Genomic DNA, 22,436 nt, shown 5'->3' with positions numbered 1-22,436 from the left:
CTCTATCATTCGTCAAATATTTTTAATATCATCCTTCCTAGAAAATAAGTCAAACACTAGGGCATGGATTGATAAACTAACTTACACAAAATCACTATCATAGAAGAAAATGAGTAATTGTCTCCAAAATATAGCTCTGTGATTTGAGATGTCCAGCACCCTTCTGTCCAGAGTTCTTTTTAGGCCCAATAGAAATGTATTCTACTGCTGCTTAATGATAGTTTGAACAAAGCAAACATCCAAAACACATGTGTGTTGAACTGAATGGAATTATCCATCTAATTTCTTTGACGATTAAATCACATAATTACCATGGAGAAGGGGAGGATCATCAATTGCCTTCATCAATAAGGAAAATAACATTACTATAGAATCATTTATATTTTCTAATCCTTATATCCCAAGTGCTTTAATTTCTCACCCTCTTTTCTTTTGACCATTATTAAGAGCTCCTAACTTGTTGAACTGACATTGGACTCAGGATCCTTAACACTGCAAATGTGAGTGTTGACACATTGTTGTTAAGATAGCAAAGCAAGGCTTCTAACATCATAAAATCTTTTTATTGTTCATCAATAACTTCTGAATTATTCATATACAACTTCAAGCACTGGGCAAGGAAAGGGCTATTACTTACGGGTGTTAAAGTATTGGTAATGCATTATTTCAGGGCTTATATTCAGTATTGTTAGCAAAAATACATAATACAATTGCTTGGCTATTTTCAAACAGCCAGTTGAACTGGGATAAAAGACTACAAATTGGGTTCGGTAAATACTGCTCGGGTGATGGGTGCACCAAAATCTCACAAATCACCACTAAAGAACTTACTCACATAACCAAATACCACCTGTTCCTCAAAAACCTATGGAAATAAAAAATTATATATATATGTATATATATATTTTATAGAGTTTGAAAGGATCTTAGAAATCATAACCCAATCCATCATGGCTTATGACTAAGAAAAAGGAGATCCAGAAAGATTCAACTTAGATGGCTCCAACAAATATTTATTTAAAACTTGTCACATGTCAGGCACTATGCAAATGCCAGGGTATGGTGACCAACAATCTGTGCTCCAGAGACTCTTACCACTTAGTGGAAAAGAAGCAGAGGTATAATTCAAACTAGGGTCAAACTAATTCTAAAGCAAATGTTTTTTCATTTACTAGGTAAACATCTAAATTAGTAGTATTAAGAATTCTTAATTTTTAATTAAGAATATCAAATGGGTTATAGTCAGTGAGTCATGAGTTTCATCTTCAAAATGTCCTTTTAGACTAAGAGTTCCTAAACATTTTGAGAGAAATGAATACCTTTGTAAATGCATTCGGTCAGCGGATATCCATCAATCACATACTCTGTGTTTTGGTGCAATTAATTTAGGACAAAATCTATGAGTGATCTCCCAAAATTTACACTAAAGAAGGGAGACATTCTTTAGACAAGCAAACAGTAGTATGCATAAATTATTACGGTATACAAAGTGCCCTGAAAAGAAAGAACAAGATACTTTGATAAAAAACAATATACTATGTATTTAAAGGTGGTTGTTAAGGAAGACCTCTGCAAAAGACTGGGGTTTGTGTCCCCTCAAAATTTGTATGTTGAAATCCTAAACCCCCATGCAATGGTAATAGGAGGTGAGGTGTTTGAGAGGTGATCAAGTAATGAGGATAAACTCTTCATGGATGCAATCAGGATCCTTATAAAAGAGGCAACAGAAAACTCTCTCACCCTCTTTCCTCCACATGAGAACACAATGAGAAGGTGGCAGTCTGCAATCCCAAAGAGGGCCCTCACTAGCATGGGACCACGCTGGTACATTGATCTTGGACTTCCAGCCTGCAGAACTGTGAGAAATAATTTTTGTTGCTTATAAGCCACCCAGTCTATGGTATTTCATTACAACAGCCTGAACAGACTAAGACAGTGTCTGAGGGGGATGATATTTGGATTGAGGCCTAACTGTAAGAAACAGTCAAGCAAAGAGATTTTCAGTACAGCAATGAAATACACACATATCCAAAGGTGGGGAATATCTTTGTGTGTGCCTCTCAAACAGAAAGAAAGTCTATATGGGAGCTGGAGGAGGCTGGAAAGGCAGGCAGGGGCCAGACGACGTGGGCCAAGACAGAGGGTTTGCTTTTGCTCTAAGAGTTATGGAAACCACTGGAGAGTTTTAAGCCGGGGAAAATTATATTAGGTTGGTTCAAAAGTAATTGCGGTTTTTGTCATTACTTTCAATTACTTTTGCACCAACCTCATAATCTAATTTTCATTTTGAAAGATTACTTCTTTAAATCATGGGTGGACTGAAAGTGAAACTGAAGAGTCATGAAGAAGCTATTGCATTGGCCAAAGGGGAGAGGTCACAGTACCTTAGTTTAAGGTGCTGATAACAGAATTGGAGATAATTGGGTGGATTTGAAATATATTTTATAAATAAAATTGAAAGGATGGGCAAATGAATTAGATGTGGGGAGTCTATGAGAGAAGGAATAAACATGACCCCCCAGTTTTCTCAACTGAGAAGCTAGATCAACAGCCACCTCATTTCCTGAGGTGCATAGGATTTTCTTAAATCATTTTTATGGTAATGGGAATAGTCTAGTGTTTGATGTATTATATTTTAGATGACTGTGATACATTCAAAAGACATGCCAAGTGGAACTCCAAGAAAGGCAGACTGGAAATGTAAAGTTAGGAGTTGTCAGCCCACATGGTATTTGAAGCCATGAGACCGGATGAGCTCTTCTAACAGGAGTGGGCAGAGAGAAGAGAACACAGACAAGAACTAACCTCAGAGGAATTTGCAGAGGTTGGGGGAGTAAGTAATGAAAAAGAATAGAAAGGGCTATCCAATGAAGCAAGAAGAAAATTAGGAAAGGGTGATATGGGAAGCCAAGAGAGGAGAGCATTCCAAGAAAGGATAGAATATGTAGTATCTTGAATAGTTTTGAGAAGAAAGAACAGAAAAATAAATAACACCTAATACATTTAGCATATAGGAGATCATAGGCAAACTGAAAGCAGCAGCAATTTCAGTAAATGGATAGAGTAGACATCAGATTAGAACAGGTTACAATGACTAGAAAGTGATGTACTGAAAATAATTTATATAGTTAACACTTTCTGGAAGCTTGGCAGTGACTACAAAACTGAGAACTAGAGCAGTAGGTAAGACACAGTTGGTGGCTAAGGAGTGTTTTTGGTTTTTTTTTAAAGATAGAAATTATTAGAGTGTGTTTATGCTGGTAGAAATTATCCAGAAATGGAGGGGGGGGGGATGAAAACATATTAAAGGAAGGAATTTCAAGTCCTTGATAAGAAGACAAGGGAGAATATCCAAAACCCTTATGGAAGGTCTAGCTTCAGAGAAGTGGTACAGGCTAATGAAAACCAAAAACATGCTGTATTAGAAAAACTGCACAATTAAAATTGTCTCTCTCTCTTCCCCTGCCTCCACACTGACCTATCGATAGAGAGAGATACATACTGGAGGGCAGAAAGCTAAAGGTAGGTATATGAATCCCCAGGCTGGAAAGTCATAAACTCCATCTTAACATGAAACTATCTCTTCCAGTTTCCTAAATAAAGCACCTCCTTCATTTGAGTTATCACTGAGTTATCTTCTGGCCCACGCTGTCTGCACTCTGGGTGGCACTAAGACACCACAGCCCTATCATTCTCTCCTGCCCTCCTCACCCTGCGCATGGCCCACAACCTTCCTATTGCTGCTGTGCTGCACAAACACAGTGGGAGAAGACAACCGATGAGGACAACTATGTTTTACTCTTTCTACAACCTCCATCCCAACCTACTCTCTTTCCACATTTTTTCTCATCCCTTTGCTTTGTCACTAACAATTAGAGCGTTCATATTCGTGTTGTCTTTTTTCATCAACTGTCTTTAAACGTTTGTAATTCTCAGATATCTCCTATCCCCACTCTCCAGTTCATCTATTCCCACACCTTTTATTACTGTGTAAATATGCTGATGACTCACAATGCCTGACCTCCAGCCCAGTCTTCCTCATAAGCTCCAAACTCATATACCCACTCAACCTTCTATTGGGCATCTCCAGTTGAGGACAACAGGGACACCTCACACTCCATAGTTCTACAACTAAAGTCGTTACCTCCCCACCCCATCCTCACATCAACTCTTTTTCATACGTCTAATCAGTTTTTCGGTTTTTTTGTTTTGTTTTGTTTTGTTTTGTGTGTGTGTGTAGCAGTAGCTTGGTTTAGTCTGGGCTCCTCTTGTGTCCAAAATTCAATCAGTTACTATATCCTGTCAATTTTGTTTCCTTCAAACTCATATCTACCAACATTATTCTTAGTTCACGTCACCATGATTTCTTGCCTAGATTACTAGCATGGCTTCTGAAAGTTGCCTGTATGTCTCCAACTCTTGAACTGCATGGTATCTCCTCCACACTGCAGCCTGAACAACATTTGGCTTAAAACAGTTTAATGCGGCCGGGCGCGGTGGCTCAAGCCTGTAATCCCAGCACTTTGGGAGGCCGAGGCGGGCAGATCACGAGGTCAGGAGATCGAGACCATCCTGGCTAACACGGTGAAACCCCGTCTCTACTAAAAAAATACAAAAAACTAGCCGGGCGAGGTGGCGGCGCCTGTAGTCCCAGCTACTCGGGAGGCTGAGGCAGGAGAATGGCGTAAACCCGGGAGGCGGAGTTTGCAGTGAGCTGAGATCTGGCCACTGCACTCCAGCCTGGGTGACAGAGCGAGACTCCTTCTCAAAAAAAAAAAAAAAAAAAAAAAAAAAAAACAGTTTAATGCTCACCTCCCAACTATCCTGATGATAAAACACTCAACTTGCAGCATGGCTTACAGGAACCTTCACGATCCAGCTCTTGCTATCTCAGATCTCATGTCTTACTCAGTACAGTCTCTCATTTGGATTTGCATGCTCTTCCTTTTATCCAGAAGGCTCTCACCACTCACCTCCTAACCACCCTCCTCTCAGCTAACTCAGCTCCTCAGGAGAAGCCCCTTCGCTGACCCCTTTCCTCTCTTTCCTATTTGTTACTACACAGAGCTGATTGGAGGAGTAGACCATCCAGGAAGGTTTCCAAGGAGTAAATCTGTAAGTGGAACTGAACCTCATCTCCCTGAGAAAATACGTTGATCAGAAATCATCTTTACTGGACTTTGTGCTCAGGAGGATATCGTATAAGATGGTAATGTTTAGGAAGCAGTGAGTGACTGCTGGGCAGGCGAAACTACATTCTAGGAGGACAGGTTCTGTTCATTGCGGGCTTTTGTTTCGCTGATTGGGGAGTACAATTTTGAGCCTGGAGCCAAACTGTCCAGAATAACACAGGAAGGCTGAGAACCCTCCCTGCCTTCTCCATCTTTGCCTGAACTGTGCTCACTGTCTCCCCTAAATAAAATGTGAACAAATACGTGCTGTCTCTTCTTGTCATACCTCTGCTTCCCACTAACACATCAGTAACAACTCTTCATTCAAATTTCCTCTTTACCTGTTTATCTTCACGACCAGACTGGAGTGTCAGAGACCAAGAACTGAATATAGTTCTAGCTTATGATGTATTTATTCATTTACTTAACAAACGAAAACATCAAGATTTAGAGAGCTTAGGTGAGATGCCCAAGATCACACAGCATCAAGGCTGGTTTTAAAAGCGGACCATCTGACTCCAGGGTTTATAGGAATAACCAGTTACTGTGCTGCCCCATGAGTCGCTTATACCCACTCCAGATTGGGAAATGCACGTAAAATCAACCAGAAGACATGGCGACAGAGCGAGACTCTGTCTCAAAATACATAAATAAAGTCTATTTCTTTCTTACCCCTTCAATTCTATCACTACCACCTTCCTCTAGTCTCTGGTTCATTCAGTAAGACCTTAACTCTCCCAGTACATTTTATGAGACTAAAGTCCAGTGTGCACATGTTGAAAAGACTTGGAGATTTTATTGGTTGTATTTATGGATATGTTAACAAAAAATTGGCGTGCAATGGAGAGAGACAGAATTTATTTTTTATTCTCTGGTGAATATCTATGAAGCCACTGAATCAATGAGAAATCGAAAGTGATACTTGAAATCAAGCTCTGAAATACTCACTTCTCTTGGTGACCTTGAGCCTCCTTCTCGAAATGTTGGTTTACATCTGAAATTAATCTGTCATTCAAAAAGAAAAGTATATTATATTAGAGATAAGCATCAGACTAGACTGAATTACCTGGAAAAAAAAACAGTGACAGATATTGAGACTGAAAAGCAAAACCTTCAAAGAACAAGGAACAATACTCTTCTTAGTCTTTTGAAATCATCGCAGTAGATAATCAACAGAGATCCCAGGTGATTCTATATCTCCAACCCCTTTCCTTCATTCTCAAGAATGAAATCTAAGTATCTTTAAACAATAATGCTCTTACACCACAAATATGAGAAACTGAGATAAGAAAGAGCCAGAGGAAAGACATCGGCAGCTGAAACTACCCAGCTGGGTTTCTGATTGTAAAAATAGAAAATATAAACTTGAGATTTTTTTAGTATTATGATGACTATTCAAAGACAAGGGAGTTACTCTTTTTTTTTTTTTTTTTTTTTTTGAGATGGAGTCTCGTTCTGTCACCCAGGCTGGAGTGCAGTGGTGCGATCTCAGCTCACTGCAACCTCCGCGTCCTGGATTCAAGCAATTCTCGCGATTCTCCTGCCTCAGCCTCCTGAGCAGCTGGGACTATAGGTGCGTGCCACCACATCTGGCTAATTTTTTGTATTTTTAGTAGAGACGGGGTTTCACCATGTTAGCCAGGATGGTCTCCATCTCCTGACCTTGTGATCTGCTCGCCTCGGCCTCCAAAGTGCTGGGATTACAGGCATGAGCCACCATGCCCAGCCCAGAGTTATTCTTTATAAAAGGATTCAGCATTGCTTTTCTTTTAGATGTGGAGGTCTCCTAGTAGGCACATTGACATCTTGGTTAGCTACTCCATAAAGTGAAAGGAGCAAAAGAATGAAGGCAGAGATGAGTAAGTGAAGGTGGGGCAGAAAAGAAAATATTAAGATAACATGTTGGTAGTCATTGCCACAAGACATCAGCTAGGCTCAACTGGTCATGTCAGTGAAACAAAATGAATGTCATGGGGGACTAAAATATTTCAATGCTTTTACCCATGACAGCTCAAGAACATAGACAATACACAGAGAAACACACATAAAAATGGAGTAGGAAGTGTGAAAGGAAAAAGGATGACAGGCAACTCACTACTGGAGCCTCTTCCATCCCCTAAATAACAAACAAATGGACTTTGCCAAATCCACTTATTCTGGAGGTACAACACCACCAGGTTGTCACTTCCAGTCCCACCCACACATTTGAGCAGCAACAGGAGGAGCACTGCCCAGCAGACTGAGAGCCGGCTTCCAGCTTGGCTCACTCCCTTGCAGGCACTTTGAGAAGAAGTAAACCACACGAGTCAGATATATGTGAACAACAATTATAAAAAGTTTACAGAACTTCCCCCTTCTTAAACAACTTGTGGAAGAGCCTATGGGTGAATAGTAATGCTTGAACTGAGATGATATAATAAGAGAATCAGTGCACACCAGGCTTTTCCATAACTGTTATTCCATTTCCCGAGTCAACGTAAAATGATATCAAATTACACTTCAGCAAACAAGAGAGTGAATGATCCTAAAACATTATCTTTCCATTGTTAATCTGGCAATAATGTTGGACTTCCAGCTTTTTTTTAAGGGCACTGTTTTCAAAAAGTTGCAACTAGAAAGTTACATTGGGCCTCCGAAGACCAAATATTTGCAATGTAACAAAACTGCAGCAGGGGGCGCGCTCTTACCTTTTCTAGCTGCTCAATGCAGGCGGTGTGGACGACGATTTTACAGACTGCACACTTCCTCCTGAGAGCTGATTTCTATAACATTCAATTCAAAAGACAAGAAAGAAATGTTAACAGTCTGTTCTGAAGAGTTCCCTAGTATTAAAGTGGGCATATATAATATATACATAAATACAGCAAATATTGTAATTATTTCTATTTCAAAGCAAATTTAAAACTTCATCTTAAATATTAAATAAACTTTATCAACAGTCTCTCCACTCACCAAATAACTCCATATCTGCATGACTTAGGGTGGGCTAGATTGTCTCTTCAAATAATAATAATAGCTCGAATATTTTGAGCATATAATAAGAACCAGCTCTTTATTCTGTCATTTCTAAGTTTCAGCACCTTACAACGTAGGCATTATTCTCTTCCATTTTCAAATATTTTCTACATTATCACTCAAGTAGCTAAGGGGCAAGACCAACATCCAAACTTAGATCTAAGTTGAAAACAGGCATTCTTTCCCTATTGCAAAAGTGTCTAGATTTCCAGGGGCCAGGCATTTTAGGCTTCTATCCCAGGCATGAGTCTAGACTAAGTTACTTGGGTTTCTGCCCAAATCTTCCAGAAGGAAAAGAAGGCAAGTTCAGCTTTTACACCCAGGAAACAATAATAAGAATAGCAACAAAAGCAGGAAAAGCTGCTAAAAGGAATATAGTATTTGCTATGTGCTCTTATAAGCACTTCACAAATGGTAGTTCACCTAACCCTCACAACCCTATAAAACAGGTTCTATTCTTAATTCCATTTTACTGATGAGAAAACTGCCCAAGGTCAGCGAATTAAGGCACAGCAGGGCCAGGTGGTCTGGCTTCAGAGCTCATGCTTATAAGCATTACACAAGTTGGCCTCTCTGACAGTCAATACTAGTTTAAAATTATAATACGATAAAATTTTTTAAAGTTTATCTTTTTCTCTAATGATGAAAAATGGACTGCATGGAGAGAGATGAATGAGCGGAATCTACATTTCATGACTGCCAGTGTCGTGCACGATCTAAGATAGGAAAGTTCAGCCCTCTCTACAAAGGACAGACTGGAAGGAGGATTTGCATGAATAATTTCTGTGTTTGAGCCTGAAAGTAACGTACTATAACTAAGCCTATCTATCAAATGGTCTATCAAAGCATCCAAGTGTGAAAGGCCCTGAGTTACTGTCCTTAAGGAAGATACTCTTAGAGATTGCTGGCAACCTCCCCCTTCCGAGGAGTGGTTTCCCTGCTGAGGTATAATTTTTGAGTCAATTGTGTCAGGTAGGTGAGAAGAAATAAAGTATTGCTGCAGCCAGAGGAGACTCCAGTCTCCTGGAGGAGCTGCAAACCACCACCTTGGAGGGGTAGGATCAGGAAAGAAACTGCAGCCTCATGGGTCTTGGACAGCTGAATTCATTCAACATGGGGTATTTACACATTATCAGCCACCTACAAAGAAGCTAAAATACTGCAGTACCACTGCCATGAAACTTGTAGAAGAAATCCACTGACTGAGATGCCTTTACTCTGCTTGCGGATGCTTTTATCACTCTCGGATTTCCTCTTCCTGAGGGAAGAACACGGTGTAGCACATGAAATAAGTTTGACAATTGCTTTTGCACATAACAATGATAAAAGAAACCAAAGCATCTAGCTACACTACTGAACAGTGTCTTATTCTACTACTAAAAAAGAAAAGAAGAAGAGAAAAAGAAGGAGGGGGAGGAACAACAACAAAACATGAAACAGTAATTGTAGTAGCACAGCAGTAGCAATCAAAAGAACAATCAGAAAATTCTATTTTGCTCTACAGGGTAGAGCACCCATAAGCAAATGATGGTTTCCCTTCTGTTTCCTATGGATATCCCGGTGCCAATCACTGCTTTGGCACCACCTGCAGAAAATGCATGGGGCATTTGAGTCACATTGCTAATCAGAGTTACAGTGACACTAAGGAAACTGGAGTTGATTCCAGTCTATTCATTTCCCATGAAACTCCTAGCAAATTACTTTGTGGATAAGCAAAGCAATATTACCACAGGTAGGCAACCACTTACGGGCTGTGATTTAAGGATGCCTGAAAAGCCTCCCTCCTTGGCAATAACTCCGTCCTAGTCTAGCTTCATGCTTGACACTATGCTCTGCATTAAGTTCTATGGAGTTCCAGGGATTTCTTAGGCTCCTACAAAAGTCACTGAGGATGGGAGGAGGGAACGGAGAAAACTCAGGAAGCCTCATGCAGTCAATGAAATGGAATGCCTCCTCCTTTCTTTGTTTTACAAATCAAGATTCTGAGTCAAAATATCTTTTGAACAAGGGATCTGGGCTAGAGGAATTTGAGAACCAGTGAGTTAAGATATGTTATCTCTCAGCTTTCTGGAACGTCATGTAAATGCACTAACATTCATATGGAATAACTGAAGTGCAATGTTCTGCAGATGATAATATATGGAGTTGAGTGCTGTGAGTTATAAAACTGATTTTAACTGAACTATATTGGATTTTAAAAGATCCTCTTAAAATATATTACATACTTATGTGCCTTTTGAGGCAGAATATATAGACCATATTCTAAATTTTTCTTCATAAAGACTACAACATGATGCACTGTACTACACAGAACAGTCATTTTTCTCTTTCCCGTCCTTCTGTTTGGGTAGAGCTCCTTTTGCGTCAGTGTCGCTGTCTTTTGTTGCTCTCAATTTCCTAAATGGCAGCTTCTTAACAGCTTTTAATCTGAGAAATCAGATAATTACAGTTTACAACCATATGTAAAATTAAGTAAATAAATTCTGAGTAAAGGTCCAAGGCCTTTTGCCATAGTAGCAAAGTAAATAGATTTGTAGTTCCTTAATTGATGGAAACTGTTTTAGCAAATCTGAAATTTTGACCACTGACTTTGTGGTGCATGACTACGTTTCAAGTGGTTAAAGTTATTTGAAGTAGCTGGATAATAAGCTTCTGAACAGAAATTGCCCAAAACACATAGAATTTTGTGCTTAGTTAAGTTGCAATTTTTTATTTTGAAGTTCCCAGCTATATACAAAGGTAAGATGCAGGAATCTGGACATTCTAAACACTATAAATATTCACTTTTCCCCAAATAACTTATATGAGCCAGTGCTTCCTTCTCTATGAAAGGTGATAAATTAAACCAAGAAAAGTCACTTAAAAGCATTCAGTAGGGGCTGGGTGCGGTGGCTCACGCCTGTAATCCCAGCACTTTGGGAGGCAGAGGCAGGCGGAACACGAGGTCAGGAGATCTAGACCATCCTGGGTAACATGGTGAAACCCTGTCTCTACTAAAAATACAAAAAAATTAGCCAGGCCTGGTGGTGGGCGCCTGTAGTACCAGCTACTTGGGAGGCTGAGGCAGGAGAATGGTGTGAACCCGGGAGGCGGAGCTTGCAGTGAGCCAAGATCGTGCCACTGCACTCCAGCCTGGGTGACAGAGTGAGACTCGGTCTCAAAAAAGAAGCATTCAGTAGGTAAGCTCTTATTCCTCACATTGGGACATAGCTGTTACAGAACCTAGCACAAAAACATAATTTAAACAAATAAATATTGTCTAGAACATGAAACATGTTTAAAAATTAAAATTATTTAAAAAACAGTAATTTGCTCTCATCAATGAATTTAAAGGCCAATTGAGCTTACTGCCTTAAATATCAAATAGCACCTAAGCACCTTTACTAAGGGTTCCCTGATTTTGCTGGTGTTAATATTCAAAAGAAACTTATTTGTAGGTGTGTGGTACAGGGTGGGCAGAGTGGGGAACATATCTGTTTAAACTAAGACACTATGGAACACAGTATAGATCACATTCCATTATACTACGCTGTTCTAATAAAAACATGAGCAACATTTACTTAAATAATAACACAATAAAACATATGCTCGGTTTTAGGATGGTGGGCAGGATCTCACCAGTAGCCACACAGTGGTTATAAGAGAAAACACATCCTACATATTTCCCATGTTGCAGGCGCTGCTGGCACTCAAAGTAGTGACAGCTCTCCACCAATCTTCAGCTCATAGCAGGCATGAGAGAAAAACCATCACAGCTTTAGACCACTGGAGCAGGGAATGGGGACTGAGGAGGACAGAGGGATCAGTGGCAGGCAGTGGTAGAGAGTATACAATTGTCCCTAATAAAGAGATTAACATTGAATCCTATCCCACCCAACTACATCCCTTACCTAAGTGCCTGATCTATAAGTACCAAGAAAGCTGTTTTTTTTTTTTTTTTTCTTCCTTTGAGCAAGATGTGTGATTTCTGCTAAGTAACAATGAATATCTGGTGGGAGTTGAGAGAGTTTGATAGAGAAAAAGAGGAAAGGAAGGAAGGGAAAGATGATGAAAAATAAAGAAGAAGAAGAGAGAAGGGGAAAAGATGGGAAAGGGTAGGAGAGAAGAGGGAGGAGGGGGAGGAAAGGAGAAGGCGGTGGGTCCTTCAGGGCCTGGGGTTATCTACTTTCACAGACCTATGTTTTATAAAAGGATTGGGGCCTTTTTGCTGTCCAAGGTAAGTAAAATTAAGTATCTGTCATTCCCAATTGTCAGAAGTTTGACACCCAAGAAGCAGGTACAACAAGGCTGGCTGTCCGTTTCTGAATAAGGCACATGGTAAGTCTTATTTCTCCTTGCAGTGGGGCCAACTGCACTGCCTGCTGACCACATAGCTTCTGCTGCAGTCCTAAGATCTCCCACTGCGCTTGCCCACCTCTACAGGTGGAATCATCAGAGATGGGACATGGGGAAGGCAGTGGGAAAAGAGCAACCAGCATGGCAACCTGTTCTTAGTCTCCCCATCTCAGAAGAGCTCAGAGACCAGAGGCTGCTGCAGGACCAAAAACACCAGGGCAAAGTCTGAGCTTATGACACCTTACTCCAGAATTCCCGGACCTAATGCAAGGAATCACCAGCTATGAGGCCACAGTGAGCAAAGGGATGACAGCCAGGAAAGGGGCTTCAGACAGAAACCAACAATGCTGTGAGTGTATAAGGGGGCAGATGGGGACATGCTGGGGAAAGGGCCAGAGTAGGGCCACATGGTGAGAAGCCAGGAAGAAGGACAGAGGAGGTGGCTGGGCAGGGCCTATCCCCAGATGCCTCCCAGCTTTCTCCCCCATGTTTTCTCTACCCCTTAGCCTCCTAGATGGGAAGATTCACCCTGAGGACTAGAAATAGAGGGAAGGCTGAAAATCAGGCAAAGGGAAAACTGCAAGAGAGGCCAGGGGAGTGCTCTCCTCCTCCCCCTTCTCCTTCCCTTTTAGAACACAAAGCCCACTCCACAGCAGCACTTTGGAGATGGGTAGGAAGGAGGGGCCATGCAGCCCTGGCAGGGCTGTCCTTTCCTCCTCTTAAATGGTGGGGCTAATGGAATGCTTAGGAAAGTGGAGGGGAGGAGCCGTCCTAAGCTCTTAGCATGTCAGGAATCTGGGGTCCTTTCAACAGGCATTGCCTCTCTGGCAACATACACAAGAACATTGTTGCTGTATAATCCAAGGTAAATGAAAACAAGAGTTCTTTGATTTATTTAAAAACCTAATTAGAAGAAATGACAAGCATACCTGGCAAGTTCTACTTCTCTGGGGAGTCTGGGATGCAATCTATAAATTGGCATTAGGAAAAATGAAGGATGACATTATCTGAAAGTTCCATTAATATGATTTCAGGGCCAAAGCCTGACCTCCACTATCACTCATGCAGTCTTCTCTTTTTCTTCAAGAGAATATAGAACATTTTGGACAAGCCAGGAGGGTGGCTAGCTGAAGTTCCAGCACACTCCTTTTATCCTCAGTATATCATTCATTCTGTCTATGACAACATGATCTCATGATTCCAGACCAACGAGCAAAGATGCCACATGTCCGGAGGAGTCTGTGACCCGAGTGGAAACTCAGACCTCTCTTTAGAGGTTCAATTGCAGAGAGACCTCACTCCATGTTAAAAGGTCCTAGCCCAGACCCTGCGTAGTGCTGGCCCATGTTGGAAGGCAGGCCTTCATTTTTCAAGACCCCATGGGTTTGTGCAACGTGATCTGTGGACAGACAAGGACCTGGTAAGGGCTGAAACCTTCTGAGACAGCCCCCAACAATCAACACCCTTGATAAGGGATGATGCCAAAAGTACCTCAGAATATCTGGAAGAAAAGCAGCAGGAACAACAAGAAGTTGGGTTGGAGACTCTTACAAAGGATACATCAAAATACTCATGCAATGCTCAGATATACACCAATACTCCTGAATCTGTAGATGCCAGGTATCTGGAATCATGACGGTTTGAGGTATCCTACAGAAGAGAAGTTTCCATATGGCTGAGACAATCTGTTACTGCTGACTTTTCCAGAATCTATTTATGGAAATTTAGTTCACCAATTATTTTCACCATCACTATGTGTATAAGACTATGTGAGTGCTGTACAGGATATAAACAGAAGGAAGCTTCTGTCCTTGGAAGAGCTGGCAAGCTACTTCAGGAGACAAGAGGGACTTGGAAGAAAAGGCTATTAACAGGCGAGAGCCACACATGGCTACATGCTCAACAACAGCTCAGACAAGAAAAGCCATCATCTAGAGGAGGGCAAAGTCTGAGGCTGAACCAGTAAAAAGGGTCTAGCAAAGAACGCAAATTCTTGAATTTAGGCTTAAAATGCGTACATTCAAAAAAAATCAAAGGCATTCCAGCAGGAAAAAGATCCAAAGTCTCTTTATGTAGTAGGCACTGATGCCTCTGAAAAGGCATGGAGACCTGCTTTGGCATGTCCACTGCGGGACAATTCCTGGGCTCCTGGGTGTCTATGTACAGGAGTCACTGGGCTCAAGGCTGGTGGTTGAGTGTGGAGGTTTGAACAGTGTGTCTGGGGGTTGCCAGCAGGTAGAGTAGGATGCCCTCAAACCTGGGAAGCAGGTACACTGGCTGTGTTAAGAAGCCAGAGGGGCCGTCTCATGAGGAGCTGCAAGAGAAGGGGAAACAGAACTACTCCCCAGAAACCACGGGGTTCAAAATTACAGCTACAGAGAGGTGGAGATTTCTCTGTGTTTCCATGCTGCTATATTCCAGCACCGAGAACACTGCCTGACACAGTTATTCTGAAAGGAAAAGGGGAGGGAAGAAAGGAGAAAGGACTTCCGGCATAGGGCTGTCTCCCCACTTAACCCCTCAACCAGCCCAGGTCTGAAAAATTGCTGGCTTTAGGAAACATAAGGAGACAAAACCCCCACCAGGACATAGACATTCTCGCAATGAGCAATTCCAAAAGCAACAGTAATGAGGCACCTTCAAAGTGTTTGAGGAATGGAAGCCTTCTGCCCACAATAGGGAAAAAATAGTGCAGCCAGGTGCGATGACTCACGCCTGTCATCCCGGCACTTTAGGAGGCCGAGGTGGGAAGATTACATGAGGCCGGGAGTTCGAGACCAGCCTGGCCAACATGTCAAAAGCCTGTCTCTACTAAAAATATAAACAATCAGCCGGACATGGTGGCGGGCACCTGTAATCCCAGCTACCGAGGAGGCTGAGGCATGAGAATCACTTGAACCTGGGAGGTGGAGGTAGCAGTGAACTGAGATTGTGCCACTGCACTCCAGCCTTGGTGACAGAGCAAGACTGTCTCAAAAAAAAGAAAAAAGAAAAAAGAAAAAGAGAGCATAGAGGCCGCATGACAATCATAGCTGAACAACTATAATATTTTTGTGAGCACAAATCAGATATCTTCTGAGGACCCACAGGACTCTCTGATGGAAGGGCTATTTTGCAGAAGACTGAGGTCTTACACAGACTGCGTAGAGTTAAAAACAGTTGCATCTGTATTACTGTGGCTCATGTGATGCCACCTGTGTCTACAAGTTAGTTAAACCTTGGAATATTTATTTGGGAACAGTTGCAGGAGTGGAGAGAAAACAGACAGAACCAGGGATTATAGACATGAGCCACTGTGCCCAGCCCTGAAAAACTGTTTCGATCTCATAGAACTTATATTCTCCTGCGAGAGACGGACAACAAACAAGAGAGATAAGTATAGTATATAATATATTGACAGAAATAAGTACTGAAAAGAAAACTAAAGAGAGAAAGGGAGGTAAGAAATATCAGGAGTAGGAGAAAATTGAAGTTGTAGACAGGTTGGCCAGGGAAGGTTTCACTGAACATTTTGACAAACACCCAAAGGAAGCGAGAGAGTTCACCATGTGGATATCTGAGAGAGAAGCACTCTAGGCAAAGGGCACAGCCAGTGCGAAGCTCAGAGGCATGAAGATGTCTGGATGCTAAGGAGTGGCAGGGGCCAGAGCGGGGAAGTGGAGATGAGACCAGATGATAATAGCAGGCCAGATCATGGTGTGTTGCAGGTTGTGGTTAAGACGCCGGCCTTTTTTTTTTTTTTTTTTTTTCTGAAAGAGAATAAGAAATTCAAAGGCCACAGTGATAATTTCCCATATGAGGTGATGAGGGCCTGAACTGAAGTGAAAGAATGAAACAAAAAGGAAAGGCAGAGACGCACGACTGGTTGACAGCACACAGCCCTCTTCCTAGCCCCACACTGGCCTCCCCGAAGGTCAGCGCGAATTCCTCATACTTCGTCCTTAAGTCTTTCAGTAGAATCAGCAGCAGCTCCGGAGGGCTTCAAACCTACCCCTTGGTCAGCCTTGTTGTTCATGTGTATGCTGGGCTGACTGCACACCTGACAGTCTCATGCTGTGTTATGGTCGGAATTGCCTCTCGAGTGCCGCAGGAAAACTCACTTGATGCTCTTCGAACAGTGTGTTTTGTTCTGTTCTGAGGAGCACATTATCACAAGCACTCTGCATATGAAGTGTTTATGTTTATGTTCTTAGCACCTCCCCCAAGTAACCTCAGATGTGCAGGAAGGTTCTAGATGCTGGGCTGAACCCCACCTAGGCAGGGTCAATTCCATGACCTCCGGAGAGACCTACTGGGAGAAAGAAGAGCAGTGCCTGTGTGTTGTTGTTTGAACCTGAAATAAAAAGTTGTCTATTTCCCACATAGCTATTGTATTTTATATTTTTCATCTGTAGAGAAAGAAAACCAAAATCTTACAGCCGAAAGCCAAGGGGGAAAAAAAGGACTTCATGAGCTGAATATAAGAACTAGAAAGACACACAAAAAACCTTTCCTCTTCCTGAGAAGCAGCCAATCAGAGCTCACAGGAGAAACAATTTGGTAAGAACCAAATTGCTAGGATTGCGTTAATTCAAAGTTAAAGTTGATGACTGGTTGTAAAGAATAATACACCCATCGTGTTTTGAGCACTGCATTAAGATTGGTAAAAACTACAGTCAAAACAGTACAGGATTCTTTTTAAGGGAGGAAAAAGGTACATGTCTGTATCTGAACAGTTTACCCTTGTACCAAATCATACTCTTAAATGGTTAAATGTGACTTATGTTAGTGGATTTAATACTTCTTTTTAATGAGAACAAAGTCATAGGCACAAAGTTTCTCTGACAGGCTTCAATAGAAAGCTACAGCAAGCCTGTGGTCCCTGATACTCAGGAGACTGAGGCAGGAGGATCACTTGAGCCCAGGAGTTTGAGGCTGCAGTGAGCCAGGATCATATCACTGCATTCCAACCTGGGTGACACGACAGGATTCTGTCTCTAAAACAAACATACAAACAAAAAAATCAGAAAGCTATGACATGAATCTTAGGAGAAGTCTACACCTTGGAATCCATTTGGGTGACTATTGCATACTGCTACCATCTTTTGGAAATCTCCTTACAATTCAGGCACAGTTATTGAGATATAAAACAAATATTGCAACTAGTCTTTATAACAAGCATGGTGAAGGGCCCGATAAGTTTGGGTTTGCACAAGTCTAATGAAATGATACTAATAAACTGATGCCCTCAGAGATGCCAGGTGGAGAGTCATGGGGAATGATACTCAGTGTGCCTCTCCATCTAGATTACCATGCAGCTCAGGTATTCCTTCTGCCTCCTCCCTCATGGTCATGATACACTAAAAAGTGTTCCAGCCTAATGAACTTGAAGAAATCCTTAAAAATCTATAATTCTATTTCTCACCCTGGCCCTCATTTTACCCAAGGACACTTCATATTTCATCATTCTTATTATTGAAGTGCACTGTACTTTGTTGCCCTCATTTCTTGTTTCTGCTTCTTTAAAATTTGCCTGCTTGTCTTTTCTCTTATTTCTTTTTCCCCATTTGTTTTTCTGTGCTTCTCAGCTTAGAAGTCAGTACACAACCACGGCAAGTCACTAGTTTCAACTCATCATGCAATCTTCCTGGTTTTCGCTCTTTATAGGTGCTTTTGTGGCTGTTCCTTGTCATATTTTTAAATGTTCTTCAAGGTTATTATTTGTGCCAGCAGGTCAAAGTTGCCACATGTCTTATAGTAGAGTAATTGAAGGGTGGATGTGCATGCAAATATGGATATAAATATAATCACAGGTACACAGACACTAATAAGTAGAAATTCATACCATTAGAGCCCTACACACATACACACCCATGTGCATTCACAAATTTCAAGCAGACAGACTTGAGTGAAGATGGGCTACACATATTACAGAAGTCACAGCAAAAACAAGTTAACAAAAAATGGTGTTTGTATGTCTTGGTGGCTTTCTCTAGTTGTGAGGTAGCAAATCATGGGTACAGCAGAGATTTGAGCCTTAGCATAAACTAGGAAATCCCAAACACTTTGCCTTTTCAGTCCTTGCTGGTGTGATAGGACCATAAACACAATCTTACTTGTATTATGAATCCTGACATGTTTCTGTTATCAGTTTCCTTTGTGGAAATAGAATTTTTTTTTAAAGTTCACAGTTTAATATTTCTAACCAATAATCTAGAGATATTTGCTTTGATATGGAATGTTATATTTCTAGTTAAGAAGCTGTGGTCAGTTAGTTATCCTTTCACTGCCATTTTTCACATTCCAGGTGATTTGGTGACATAATTAAGGCAGTCTTCCAGCCAATCTAGTCCCGGAAGACCCATAGACATCTCAGTGATTGTTTACTCAACACTGTACCTCCAATTGGTAATGTTTTCACTGACACATACACACCCGCCTATATCATTTTTTAATGAGGACATTATACCCACAGAGATTTGCCAGGAGACTAGTTGTGTAATATACACATTACCCACACTGTAAACACAGCTCTCTTCTGCCATGCCAAGTAGGTACACTTTCCCCACTTTACAGTTAAGGGAACTGAGACCCTCTGAGACTGTACCACTTGCCCAAGAAAGACTAGTTAAGAGTGGAAGTGAAGTCCTTCTAACCCAAAGCCATCTCTATGTGTTACAACTTACTGTGTTTCTCTTTTCTTTGCTAGTGGTAGACTGAGGGACCAAGACTGATGAAGACAGATAAGAAATATGATATTTAACGAGACTGCCCTTTCATATGATCTGTTCTCATGAGATCCCTAGGGGAGCTGACTAATGACAACCACACCATGACCCCCTGTGCCAAGATGGCAAAAAGCAGTCTCTGTTCTCCACGAGAATGAAATAAAATGTGCTGCAAAAGGTATGGCACTGGCTAAACAGGGCATAAAACCCTACACAAGACAGCTACCTGCATGTGTTAAATCTCCCTCTAAAGAGCCTTAAAAATGAGGCAGGAATTCATACGTCCTGGATTGTAAATATAACAATACTTAAACGGCAGGGTTGATCTGGTGACAGGTGTCTGTGTGTGTATGTGTCTCTCTCTCAACAAGCACCTCATTGAACTCATTCATTCATTCAATGTTCAGTCACACAGGGTAACTATTCAGTATAGTCACTTATCCTCAGTGTGGAGAATACCAGAGAGGACAACAAGGTCAGAGTCCCTGAGCTAAATGGAGCTTACACTCTAGTGTTGGAGACAGATAAATAAGAGAACAATTTTTAAAAATATGATAGCTAGTAAGTGGTGTGTGCTATAAAAGGTTGACAGAATGGGGAAGGAACAGAGGGGAGACACAGCCTGACTGTCAGCTGGGCTAGTTGTTTCACTTCACAAGCTCAGTCCTCAACTTTCAACGAGGAAACTGAAGTAGCAGGTGATTCTAAGACTCTCCAAACCTAGTACTCTCGGCTGTCTCTTTGGGTTCAGTTTCTTGGAACCACTATTATTCAAGGAGGAAAGATTATAGTGGACAATATTTATTGAGTGCTTATGATTTGCCAGCCTGCTGTTATATATGCATTAACTCATTTAATTTTCACAACAACCACAAGAAGCAGTATTATCCCATTTTCCAGATGTAAAACTTAGGCTTAAAGAGGTTAAAATGGGCTGGGCATGGTGGCTTATGTCTGTAATCCCAGCACTTTGGGAGGCCGAGGCAGGTGGATCACAAGGTCAGGAGATCGAGACCATCTTGGCTAACACAGTGAAACCCCGTTTCTATTAAAAAATACAAAAAATTAGCCAGGCATGGTGGCGGGTGCCTGTAGTCCCAGCTACTCGGGAGGCTGAGGCAGGAGAATGGCATGAACCTGGGAGGTGGAGCTTGCAGTGAGCCAAGATCGAGCCACCGCACTCCAGCCTGGGCTCCAGACTGAGACTCTGTCTCAAAAAAAAAAAAAAAAGAGGTTAAAACAAGGACCAGTGTCACACAACTCAAAGCCTGGAAATCAAGATTCAAAGCCAGGTCATTTGATTCCAAAGCTCACACGTTTCATCAACACATCACCTGCACCTCCTTTAATGAAGGCATCAATGTAGGATTTTCCATTTCCTCGTGTTTTTAAAGCATCACCTTCTGAATATCTACCTCATCAATGAGGCAGGAAACAACAACAAGCTCCTAACAAACAGAGACAATACCAACTTTGGAGGCCAGTCATGGTTTTGGAGTAACCGATAATGCAAATAATGCTTCCATCAAGATTGAGTGCCTCTGAGCAACAGGAACACTGGTTAAACCCTAGTGCTGTGGGTCCCTGCCCCAGGAAAACACTGCAAGAAGAGAAACCATTTCTGTACACCTGAGCATTGCCTAGGTAACATGTAAACCTTATGCTAAATCAGATGCAAATTATTTTTATTACTAGGTGACAGGACCATACAATATCCAATAACAACAGAACTGCTTCACAGAAACACACACCCTTACACAAACACACAAATGCAGCCTCAATCTAAAATTGTCATGACAGAAGAGATGACAATTATTCTCAGAGGTTCAAACTCTAAGAATAAAATAAGACACAAGCATTTTGGCTTAATGAAAGTTTAGTATAAAGGCAAAAGAACTGTACAAAGATAGAAAAAAGCCATAAAGTTCTGGAGAGTGAGTAAGCCTCTGTGACTCTTTTTTTCTTTTATCTTTAGGTGGAAGTGAACAGCCCAATAAGACCACTTCAAAATATTGTTGTTATGGATCAGAGACGAGTATGAGTCCTAGGAAAACTGCAAAGCATTGTGTGAGCATTTCTCAAATACTTTTTCGCTGACTACTAAGATCCTACAAAATGGCAATGGGTGTTCTGTGGGAAAATTAATGGGTTCCACAATCCTCCCATTCCCTCAAAAAAAAAGTAGGAAATCCTGCATACCTTATGTCTTTCGTTGAGCTTCACAGGACCTATTTATGTATTAAATTCATTCCGTGTTTTTGAAATGTATGGTCATGAGCTCCTTTTAATGTATAATGCCATATATTGTTTTCATTTGAGTTTAGTGTTCTCCAGAATACAATTTTGGGGAAAAATAAAATGGGCTGTGCAAATAGACAATGGTACTACTGATCCAGGGTCACCTAGAAGTGACAGAATCCTAAAGATCCCTCGGCTTCATAGCCTACACATACTGTCACTATCTCCATTACATGAAGTGAGAAGTATCAGCACTAGATTCCCCTTTAATACACAGACAGCACTTGGTACCAAAGAATAATTATAACAATCCCCATGACAGTTGTCATAGTAACAATGGGTACCATGTCCTGAGGGTCTACCATGTGCCAGACACTGTTCTAAGTGTGCACATGGACGATCTCATGGAAATGCTGAGCTATCAGGCTGGACACCTAAAGGATGACATTACTTCCACTGCTGAGAGCACCCCACTCTCTCCCTCTCTCATATCCACTGACTAGGGACTCAGTAGCAGAGAGCGTGTCAGTGAAAATTCTTTTCTTATTTTTGTTGATGGCTACACTTTCCATGAGTCATCTTGATTCATTAGATCCTCAATATCCTAATAGTGAAAAAGGCCCCTGGCAGAGAATGGCTGGCACCCAAACAACTCAAGAGAGCTGGCTTTGCCTCCTGGGCTTTATTGCCACACACGTGGTTCCCTCTGACAGCCTGCACCCAGCTCAGCCAAACTGCCATCTGGGGTGCAGATCATGAGTCTGCTGTGCCAGACAACTGGCATTTGAGGCTAACAGAGCAGGAGCAACATGCAGGCAGATCTTGGTGCATTCTAAGTCCATGCTGGCGCTTTGTGGTACACACCAGCTAGACCCGAATACACAGATGGCCAGAAAGTCCCCAGTAATGCATATCAGGCTCTGATTCTCTCATCTTCTCACCCACACACACAGATGCATGGGAACCAGCA

General features: G+C 41.6%; 1 protein-coding gene across 3 annotated transcripts in view; it reads right to left on the bottom strand.

The window, feature by feature from the left end:
• The window catches only part of DGKI (diacylglycerol kinase iota), a 467,119-nt gene that overhangs the window by 266,069 nt on the left and 178,614 nt on the right, over positions 1-22,436 (bottom strand). For all 3 annotated transcript variants that reach the window (XM_030932674.1, XM_030932675.1, XM_030932676.1), the window contains exons 4-5: positions 7,859-7,933; positions 6,120-6,176 (exon numbers count right to left, since the gene is read on the bottom strand). In XM_030932674.1, coding sequence (XP_030788534.1) covers positions 6,120-6,176; positions 7,859-7,933 — 132 coding nt within the window. The remainder of the gene's footprint in view (positions 1-6,119; positions 6,177-7,858; positions 7,934-22,436) is intronic.

The sequence above is a fragment of the Rhinopithecus roxellana genome, chromosome 6 (assembly GCF_007565055.1).
Source record: "Rhinopithecus roxellana isolate Shanxi Qingling chromosome 6, ASM756505v1, whole genome shotgun sequence".
Taxonomy (NCBI): Eukaryota; Metazoa; Chordata; class Mammalia; order Primates; family Cercopithecidae; genus Rhinopithecus; species Rhinopithecus roxellana.
The sequence above is the reverse complement of the archived record's forward strand: the minus strand, read 5'-3'. Positions and strand labels throughout refer to the sequence as shown.